Source organism: Cucumis melo, chromosome 9, assembly GCF_025177605.1.
Source record: "Cucumis melo cultivar AY chromosome 9, USDA_Cmelo_AY_1.0, whole genome shotgun sequence".
Lineage (NCBI taxonomy): Eukaryota > Viridiplantae > Streptophyta > Magnoliopsida > Cucurbitales > Cucurbitaceae > Cucumis > Cucumis melo.
Window position 1 is genome coordinate 3,136,967 of NC_066865.1, and position 11,050 is coordinate 3,148,016.

The 11,050-nt window shown below is 28.4% G+C and overlaps 1 protein-coding gene across 5 annotated transcripts; it reads right to left on the reverse strand.

Annotated features, from left to right (window-relative positions):
• Positions 1-3,732: 3,732 nt before the first annotated feature.
• Positions 3,733-9,791, reverse strand: LOC103498057 (WAT1-related protein At3g28050-like). 5 transcript variants are annotated; one of them, XM_051089612.1, is made up of 9 exons: positions 9,719-9,791; positions 9,304-9,530; positions 8,423-8,651; positions 7,985-8,050; positions 7,187-7,300; positions 6,796-7,060; positions 5,323-5,484; positions 4,481-4,629; positions 3,733-4,384 (listed from the first exon to the last, which is right to left on the reverse strand). In XM_051089612.1, exons 3-9 carry the CDS (start codon positions 8,596-8,598, stop codon positions 4,231-4,233), a joined length of 1,086 nt encoding a protein of 361 aa, XP_050945569.1. In that variant the 5' UTR covers positions 8,599-8,651; positions 9,304-9,530; positions 9,719-9,791; the 3' UTR covers positions 3,733-4,230. The 5 variants fall into 5 exon arrangements, with proteins under 5 accessions (XP_050945569.1, XP_050945570.1, XP_008458741.1 ...); XM_051089613.1 differs by lacking the exon at positions 9,719-9,791 and having other exon boundaries at positions 8,423-8,646; positions 9,304-9,688; XM_008460519.3 differs by lacking the exon at positions 9,719-9,791 and having other exon boundaries at positions 9,304-9,688.
• Between the last annotated feature and the right edge of the window lie 1,259 nt (positions 9,792-11,050).

Below are 11,050 nucleotides of genomic sequence, written 5' to 3' on the forward strand. Positions count from 1 at the left end.
TCCCCTTTTTAATCCTTTTGCGACATATCAAATTCAATTACCCAATCAATGATCCAACTTGATTGACAACACACTTCCCCTCCAAGGTTTCCCATATTCATTTTTTTTTCATTTTAATTTTTTAATGTTCATTGTGAATAAATCCATTTAAAAATCACTTTTTTTTTCTTTAAAAAAAGTCTTCGTTATTTTCTTTTTCATTAATTCAAATTCTTCCTTATATATTATTTTGTCTCATATATAATTTAATATATTTGTTATGATAAAACAAGAAAAGCATCAACAATGATAAATTAAATGAACCTTCAATTAACCAACAAAAGATACGCTTATTGGATCAGATAAAGAAGTTAACAAAATAAACACGCAAGATTGTTAATCCAATTCGATGACACAACATCAACTTCTGGGGTGTCTTTGATTTAGATCATAACAACAATCTTATGATCTCTAGTACGAAGTTTACATGGTCGTTTTAATACTTCATATTGTAAGTGATACATTAACCTAGATCACTTGGAATAAATCAAATAAGATATACTCCTCATTTTTTAAATAATTCTTCTAGCTTTGAAATAGAGAAGACTTGATGAAGTTCTCCCCCTTAATTAAACATCTCCTTAATGATTCACGAACACATTGCAAACAGTACGAGCTTTGCACACATCTATTTCTTCAGTTAAGATTTACAGAACACTCAACTATTTGCTAAGCAAACTTACTCAGATCTTCAATTTATTCAGAAGTTTGCCACAACAATTAAACTTGAGATGCTGGAGTGTTGTCTTGCCTTGATTCAATCCGGTAGGAGTTTACACCATACAATATTTTGATGAACAATATATTTGTCAAATAAAATCTTTCCTTAACAAGATTATTTTTGCCAAATAAAATAATTAAAATCTTCATAAGGAGAACTTTCTTAATTTGACAAAATAATATTTTCTGAACAAATAAACATCCTTTACGAGGAAGGTCCCACCAAATAACCAAAATGTTATAAAATGATTTTCAAATATAACAAAATGAATTAAAATTTATAAAAATATAGTACAATTTTAGATCTATCACTGATAGTGTCTATTAGTGATATTGATTAACACTACTATATTTTGTAAATATTTTCGATTGTTTTATTATTTTCAATATTTTCCCTTGTTATAACCATGTTTCTTCTAATCACTTCGACAAATAATTATTTAGGTGTTGTTTTGTAATTATGAACTTTTAAAATTTGTACCGTTTTCTTTCTTTTTCCTAATTTCTTATTCATGATTTTCATATTTCATGTCTAAGCATGTAAATTCTTAGTTAATTTTCAAAAAAGAAAAAAAATAAAGACTTTTTATAAATATTGTTTGGTAGTATTTTTTTGTATGGATGTGTGAAAATTAAATCTATTTCTTTTCATTTTAATTTCGTACTATGATTTGCATCGTTTTTAAATATAATAGTTGAATTTTTAGCCAGATTTCAAAAACCCAAACAAATTTTTTAAGATTACTTTATTTAATTTTCAAAAGTTGAATTTATTTTTGTTAAACATGGTAAAATATTGATAACAAAACAAGAAACTTAGAGATATATATGAAATATCTATATGCTTAAATTTTAAAAACAAAGGACCAAAAATCAAATAGTTACCGAATCAAATATTTAGTTTTCAAATTTTGACTTTGATTCGGAAAGCACTACTAAAATATAGAAAATAACATATTAATCAAAGAATCAAGACGTTGCCTACATTTTGTCCTCACGTGTACTAGCACTCACACCCGTCTCATAGTCTTGTTATTCTACAAGTAAAACTTAGCTATAATCTTTAAATAAAGATAAAAGACGACCGTGGAGACCAAAAATAAAAATGAAAGAGAAGAATAGGCACCCCAAACACCAAAAAAGAAAAGGGAGAGATAGAGAAGGAATGAAATTATAAAAGATGTCAATGGTATAATAATTGGTATACAAATTTGTTTGTGCCACATCCAAAGAATAATTTATGAGAGAGCCAATAAGAGTTTTTTTGTGTAGTGGTTTTTCTTATTCACTTCAAAGAAAAAAAAGTGATATGAAAAGGATGCTAATAGAAAAATAATTAAGTCGCCATAGATAACCAAAGTTGTCTTTATATTAATGATTTGTTAATTTTAAACAAAGGGACCCAATTGGTTTGTTTTCATATATTTGGGTTTATTCAAATAAGCCATTGGATTCTTTCCTTCTTTTCCTTTTTTACTTTTCCATTACCCCTTTTGCTTTTGCTTTTCATACCAAAATAACTAAATACAAAAACTTTACTAAAATGAAAAAAAAAAAATACTATTTCTATTTTCAACGACTAGCACTATATAAATGGTACAAAATTGAGTTTAACTGATTCTGATTTGAAAATTTAATTATAAAATTATTATATATGTCTTTGAATTAAGGATGAAATTTTGTTACATTAATACTAATTTAATTTTCTAATAAACTCAAAGTAAACTAATGATATGAGAGAATTAGGTAAATATTTTACCAAAAAAGAAAAAGTAATAAACTACTAAGTTAGGATATAAGTGTCAACAAGAGTGTAAATCATAAGTCGGTTGTCTAATAGATATAGAAATGATATACTTATTACTTTATATCCTAACTCATGAGTTGTTTCACATCGTAAAAGTTTAAAAACCTCATGTGCTTCAAGGACTATAATAGAAGTGTATGTCTTTGGTCACAAATCGTCCTAATTAAAAACCTTTTAAACTTAGGTGGGATAACTATAGTTAAATATATTATCTTGTTTGGTTAGAGAATGGCCTTGCAATTGTTATTGGGTGAAGAAGGAGAATTATTTCCAACGATATATTAATAGATTTTCGTGCTAACTTAATTCCTTATTTTATTGTAGATATGATTGAGGGTTTGATTTAAGTAAGTTGTATAATTAAGGCTGCTCTCATGTTCTTTTGACCATTTTAAAAAAGAAAATATTTGGAACTTGAGTAAAGAAAGATTCACTTGTTCTTTTGACTGAATCTGCTTAGGTTGGAGACATTAGCACTTTTTTACAACTTCCATTTACTACATTATTACATGAAAAATAAACATTCATTTAGGGTTCACTTTAATGTAATTTTTTTTCGTTTTTAAAAACTAGTTTATTTATAAACACTTCCTTAAAAATTAATGATCATATTTTTTATTTTATAATTTTTTGTTTTTGTGAAAAATATACATATAAACACTTGAGTGTTTTTTGGTTTTGTTTTTAGATTCTTTACCAATATTTTTTAAAAAATTTAAAGCATAGGCCCTTTGACAACCCTAACGTTTTTTTGCTTTAATTTGAAAATTATTTTGCGACATATCTGTATTGTATTTTTAATAACTCGAGAAAGAAAAAAAAAAGTGAAAAAATGGCCATGGTTTATGTAAATGATTAATTAAAAGTGCTATCCCAAACTCAAACGCAACCCATATACATCAATGGCTTTAGATTCCCAACTCAAAGAAATTGATTGCTATGATTTTGACTCAAATGGCATATATAATTGGTTCAAATAATTGTGGATAACTTGCTTTTCTTTCCATCTCAATTCTCATACCAAAACAGCACTTATGACCAACCAAATCCATGCTTCTCTTTTAAAAGTAATTACTCCCTCTTTTGTGCCTATTTGCAAATATCTATCATTCAAGTTGGTGAAATTTAAGACGAACTTCCTCATTTCAAATTTTGTATATCACCAATTTTAAAACAATTAGACATTGAATTTATGAAAACAATTAAATTACAATACACAATAATTTATTTTACATGGAAAAGCTCCAAACCTAGAAGAAAAACTACAATAAAAAAATATAATCGTTACAATCATAAAACCCAATTCCCTCACCTAATCTCGATTACAAGTGTAGTCTCTTAAAAGTTGTTGTATAACTCACTCTTTTATTCCAATTCTCAAACTAGAGAATATAAAGAGGAATTTCATATTAAAGATAGTTCATCAAAGTTTAATTTACTTTTGATCGGGACAATTTAAAACCCAAAAGCACATAGACTTTCTTCTATGTATACAAAGTGAGAAATATATATTATCATCGCTTTCATGATCAGTTCGATCGGTAGCAGAAGTTGGAGAGAATGTTAGATAATGCGTTGGCAGTAGAGATTGGAGCACATTACTATCATGAACTTTTCTAATATATAAATAGAAAAACTTTGTTACTCGTCTGTAGACATGCACTTTAAGAGTGTTGTTGAGACAGAAGAGGGGCCGAGGGTGATTCAAAAGCCGACTGTGAGTGAGAAGTAGAAGAAAGTAAGGTCAAATCCAGTTGCTTGATCTGACCCCAAATCACACAATAGAACCCACAACCAATCACAATGGAACCAATCACACTGACAAATCCGAAACAGGAAAAGAGTATTTTAGTCTTTGAAAGATTAATAATTTGTTAGACACTTTCTAAAATAAGGTTTGGAGGATTTAAGTACCTTCCAAGATAAAGTGGTTCATGAAGAAATGTGACAACCAAGGGGATGGCAACCACCATGCCAAGGGGTTTGAACATTACAACGTAAAGAGGACCCCTCCTTTGCAAGCACCATATGTGGACTCCAATACGAACCACACCTCCTATACCCTGCCATACTTAATTCATTAGTCCTTACCTGTTCACATCGAAAAATTGATTTAAACCTCGTATCAATCTTTTATAAAACTGCATCCTCTTGAACTTTTCAATTTTTCCTTTCAAAACTATCTTAAATATTTTCAATCATTACACGCCCCATTATCCCACAACTTTTGTCAGTGTTTCAAAACTATCATTTTGACTTCTAATATAAATTTTTAGAATTTCAAACAAAGACTACTACTGCTTAAAATTGTTGTTCAGATAACTAATTAAAATTATTTGGTGTAAATCAAAATTCCACTCTATATATATCACCACTCATATCTCATTTTTAGTCTAAATTCTAATTATAAATTTTTGTTTTAAAGATATTCTTTTAGAGGTTTATAAAAGTTCCAGGCTATTTTTTTTATATATATAATTAATCTAACTAGTTGATTTATTTAATCTAACTAAACTACTCACCATCTTTTTAAAGTAACAATTTTTAAAGAAAATGCACAAAATTAAAAATTAGCCAAATTAAGGTAAAAATTAATCTAAAAATTATTATTTTTTTTAAAATAAGGCTGGTACAAAATTAAGTGGCTACAATTAAATAAATAAAAAAGAATATTGAATAGTTTTATGACATTTTACTTCATTAAACATAAAATTGAAAATTTAAAAACATAGATGTGTTTGTGTCACTTTTCTTACCGATGTTGCGATAGTGACCATTTCGATGTCGGGTTGGAGTTTCCAAGCAGTTGTGTTTTTCTCGACGACCATGGCAAAAGCTGCTGTTTGGACTGCCATGGATAATGTGAAGAAGAATTGATTTGTTATTTTTTTGGTTGGGTACTTCTTAACAAACCACGTCTGCACATTAACAATATTACCATTAATTACAACTCTAGAACAATTAATCTAAGCTCTCATTCATAACTATTTAAGTTTCCTTTAATAATGTTTTACGTGTTTAATTTTTAAGCATCGAAGTTAACGTTTGTTTTCCTCTTGATTAACTTTTCTATAGCATAGAGAGATATTCAAAATTTGTAATACAATTTCTAAAATACAAACATTTATTTATTTTTAAACTTAGACTTAAGAAAATTAGTTAAAAGTTGAATAGCAAAACAAAGCTAAAAGTTGAATTACAAAATTTATACAAACTTAAATTTCAAAAGAAAAAAGAAATAACAATTGTTACTAATTGGAGGAACATTTTTTAATCATATTATCTTCTCCCATTTTCTTACAAGGTTTCCTTGTTACTAAAAGAAATTGAATTCATGAGAAAATTTCAAAAAAAAAAAAAAAAAAAAAAAAAAAAAAAAAAAAAAACTAAAACAAGTTTTTAACCATGCATAGTTTGAAATTTAGAAAGAAAATATCAAAAGCCAATAAAACCCAGAGGTTAGAAAAAAAATTCGATTGTTGGTTTTCTGTGTGTTTGTGTAAAGGCCGAATTGTGTTTCATTGTGATCTTGATTGATTGGGTATCTTCGTTCACAATTATCTGTTGTGCGAAAACACTTCTATCTTAGGGGAGCTCAAGACTTTGCTACTTGAGAGGGAGTTCTTCATCTTAGGGCTATACCTAATTAAGATACATTAGTGAAAAGAGTTCACTAAGAAGAAGGATTCACTAAGAAGAAAGAATCACACGTAAATTGTCAGAAGTTGAAACGTTCAACACTAATATTAGTAAACCTAAGGAGAGTCGGGAGCCTCCCATCTAGAGAGACTCTAAGGTGATATGTGAGTTAGGGTGCCCCACCTATGTAATTGTCCAACTTTTTAATTCTACACATTTAAAGAAGTTTAATTTGCACACATGTAACAATCGATGTATTTACAATTAAAAAAAAGTAATCTTAATAAAGAGTGTAAACTAAAGCACTTAAAAAAGATTATCGTACATATTTAGAAGCAGAGAAACAAATCAACAAAACAATATATTGAAAACATTATGAAAGCAATCCTAAAATTTTAATAAGATCAAAAACTTGATATATTTAAAAGAACTAATCCACGTTTGGGAGTATTGATTTTGAAATCGAAAAAAATAACCCATTTTGTTCATGTTTAAAACCACTATAAAATATGCCTAAATATTTTTACCCATGTCTTATAGTAGCCTTAACTGTTTCAAAATCACTCACAAAAAACGTTCTTAACTATTACCTGAACAATGTGCCAATTTGCTGAGAGTAAACTCGTGATTAGAAAGAGAAAACCTCCAAGGATCCAATTTGAATTGTGTGAGTGTAGTAAATGAAGATGACGATCATCTTCTTCTTGTTTAATCTCAAAGGAATTAGAAGAAGAGATATTATTGAGTAACAATGGGCCTTTGTATAAGGTTATTAAGGAAGCTCCTGAAACAGCCAAAATGGTTCCAACACATATGGCTTTCCCACTGCTCCTCCTCAAATCAACCTTCTCCATTCTAATAATTAATATACAATAAAACCCAAATCATAGTTATCAAAATTAATTATAATTTTATTTTATAATGAAACAGTACTGTTTAGATCATGATCAAATGGGGATTGATTATTAGATGATTTGTTACCTGAAAAGAAGAGCAAGAAGAAAGGTGAAAATGGGAATGAGATTTGAGAGTGCTGATAAAAGAGCAGGTGAGCTATACTTTATTCCTGTATATGCCAATATCTGCCCCACACTCCTATTCACAACAACATTAAATATCTTTTAGTTAGAGCTTCAAATTTTTTTTTTTTTAAAAAATTAAGGTGACCTCAAACTTATATAACGTTTACCAGTTAAAGTTGGACCTACGTAATAGTAAAAATTATAACGATTGTCTAAGTTTATGGGGTTTAAGTTTGAGGATCCAATTTTAAGATTGGTATAAGTTTGAGGACTTAATTTTTGCTATTAAAAGTTTAAGAGAGTAATTTGAACTACCGTTATACTTACGAGGGAAACTTATTGCAACCATCAACTTAAGCTTTGAAGTTGATTAATGATGATTATAGTGTGAACCTATAGCTCAAATGATGTTAGTTATTATGTAATCTATTTCCCTTACATTAAAGAAATAAATAAATGAGTTAATTTTTTTAGTATAATAATTTCGTAGGTTGAGGATCGAAACTCTTCCTTCAAGGAAGATCGTATCAATAATCAATTACCACTAAATTAAATTTATGTTAATTTAGCAATTTACACGTATACTATGTGATTTATGATATTAAAGCAGATAATACCTGTGATGTATTGTTTTTTAAGAAATTGTGAAGTCATTTTTTTCTCAGATAAGAATCGATTTTTATAAGAAGAAAAAGGGAAAAAAATATTAAAAACAATGATATACGGGAAGAGGACAAAAACATAGCATTATTGTTACCCATTAAGGCCAAGGAGAGAGAAGCCAAGGATCATATACAAAGATAGAGGGGCAGCCTGTTTATCTCTGCAAGAGTTAATAAATTTTTAATTACAAACTTTAACAAAGTGTCATAAATAAAAATAATTGGAACTATTTTTCACGATGAATCCAAGCTTATAAGTTTTGATGATTTGTTTAAACTTTTTATTAATATTTTAAAATACCATGTTAGGTTAGGTTTAGTGTTTATAATTGTAATTTTCAAAATCAAAATAATTGCCAACTAATTAAGGCAGTAATTTTCAATCTTTTTATATATTTTTTTAAAAAAACAAATTGGATATGAAATTACAAAAGGAAAAAACCCCAAATAAGAGATTACAAAAACCTTTATGGTTCAAAAAGAGACTAGTAAAAGTGATGAAAATCGAGAAGAAGAAGAAGAAGAGGACGAACCTGAATCCGGAAAAGAGGAGAAAAGGAAGAAAAATGAAAGTGGAAAGAGAATTAGAATAGACAGCAAAAACCAAGTTGTTCATTCCTTTGGACATGGCAGCTTTGCTTAGTGTTGATGTGATCACATCCATGATTTCCACCATTATCATTGCACTAAAGATCATCAAACCCTCCATGATCTTGTTCTTGTTCTTCTTTCTTCTCAAATTTCTCTCATGAACTCACTATTCTATACCATAAAGAATGAGGAAAAAAGAGGGCACATTGTTAATTAATTCATATTTTAATTTGTGGGGTTTAGATGGTGATAAAAGAACATCTCTACTATAAAAGTCTACTAAGAAATCCAAGAAACTAAAAGAATAACAAAATTAGAAATTACATGTAGTACAATAATAATGGGGATTCCTTTTTCTATAATAAAATTATCAAATATTGTGTTATTTGTACGTTTTTAAGTTTTTGTTTTTTTTGTAATATTTCAAAATCAATCTCCATTATGCATTTCATTTTCTCACACACTAATAATGAATTCAAATATTAAAAGAAAAAACAAAAAAGAAAAAAGTGAGAAGAAAATTCTGATTGGACAATTTGGTACAATAATAATGAGGATTCCTTTTTCTATAAAAAGTTATTAATTATTGTGTTATTTGTACGTTTTTAAGTTTATGTTTTTTTTTAATATTTCAAAATCAATCTCCACTATGCATTTCATTTTCTCACACACTTCTATTTTCCTCTCCCTTCTTTTTTCCCATTCCCATTAGGCCATTACAATTCCCTTCCAGATCCCTATTTACCGTTCTTATGCAACTTTAAATTTTGTAGCTATTATTTGTAAGGCACAAATTAATTAGTGAACTTTGCACTTTAATTACCTCTTTGAAGACATCATTTGAGTTGTGTTTCTGTTTTGCTGATCCTTGTTCACTTCGGAGACCACTTACTCACCTCAGAAACCATTATAAACAATGGTAAAACACACCATCAATGCATGCCTGACTTCTTGTACCTTCAAACCGAGAGCATCTCTGATGATTCTGAATCTTGAATAAAAAACCATCAATGGCTGATCTTCCTCTCTCAGAGTGGATGTATAGGCTTTCTGATATTGAGATAGCCGAAATTGAAAGTGTTTGTTGTGAATAATTAGTCTTTAGTTGAAGCTTGTAGACAAAAGTGCTTTATATTTTCATGCATCACTCCACGTGTTGAAGAAGTTTGATTAAATCTGCATAATAATAACAATACCAAATCCAATAAAGAAAAAAAAAAAGATATGTAGAAGCTTACCTGATCGAGCGGGAAAAAAGTGGAGAGATGCGGAGGCGCGTGGAAGAAGAGAGAGTCAAAGACTGGAGAAGAATAACATGACCGATTTTTCCTTTTACCAAATTTCGAAAATAAATCCAAAGGAGCACATGTGGTGCCCACGTGGCAATCGCAAGCCACTCCAAAATTAAATATCATTTATTAAGTACTCTATTGAATATAATAAGACATTAATATATTTTATTTACTACTTGTTAAAAAGTATAATAATTTTAAAATTTTATTTCTTTTTGTTAAATTAAATTATCAAAAAAATAATAAATTAGGAACATAGGTTTCTATGATAATTTTGTTAGTTTTTTTTTTTTTTTTTTTTTTTTTTTTACTTTACTTTGAGTTTGATTTTAGCTGAGTTTCTAAGTTCTAAAAAGGTTATTTTTTAATTTTCGAATTTTGAATTTTATTTTTTAATTTGAGTCATAATTTCAAGATTTACTTTAAAAAACGTTAGAGCATTTGTTTAAATAATTTTGGAGTTAAATGGTTATTAACTAATTTAAAATAATTTTTAAAAAATGTTGGAAAATTAGTGGAAAATAATTATATTTAGGGTTAATTAATAGACATCAATAATAAAATCTATATGTGTGCGTTTATTGAGAATCATGATTTGATGAGTGAATTTTAAAGCCTATGGATGGAATGGTAAAAGAAAAATAAAAATTTAATAGTAAAATTGTCAAATTTTTAAACATAGAGTTAAACTTAAACCTTAAAAACTAAGGCAATGTTTACTCATCCACAGCCAAAATTAGTGTGATAGTTATTATTTCTATTAATATCAATCGAAATGCACCTCCCAATTGTACAAAGCTAATTAGCACTGCTAGAAAAGTGCTCTACTATGACATTTCATTAGTAGAAAAATTGAGAGGGGAGAAGAAAGTGAAAATGCATTTTTTTGGCGGGAAAAGACATTGTTTTCGGATTTCTCTTTTCGTGACAGTTATTTGCTGTCATAAAAAGTGAAATATGAACGGTTTTAGAGATATGCAACAGAAGTAACTTTAGTTATGTGAAGGGTAGAGAGTGATAGAAGCAGGCAAAATACGCAACACAACAACGTTTGTTAACCCAGTTCGATGAATGTGCATCTACATCTGGGGGGCAGTTAGCCAGGATAGAAGATTGTATTAATCACAAATATAATGACAGTTGAGTACATAGTTATGACTGAGGGAACAACACGTTGGTCTTTTGTTACTGTACTGTTCTAGGACTGTTTAAAACAGAACTTAATTATGAACTAACATAATGATCACAACTAAATAGTAAATGAGATGGAACTCCCCA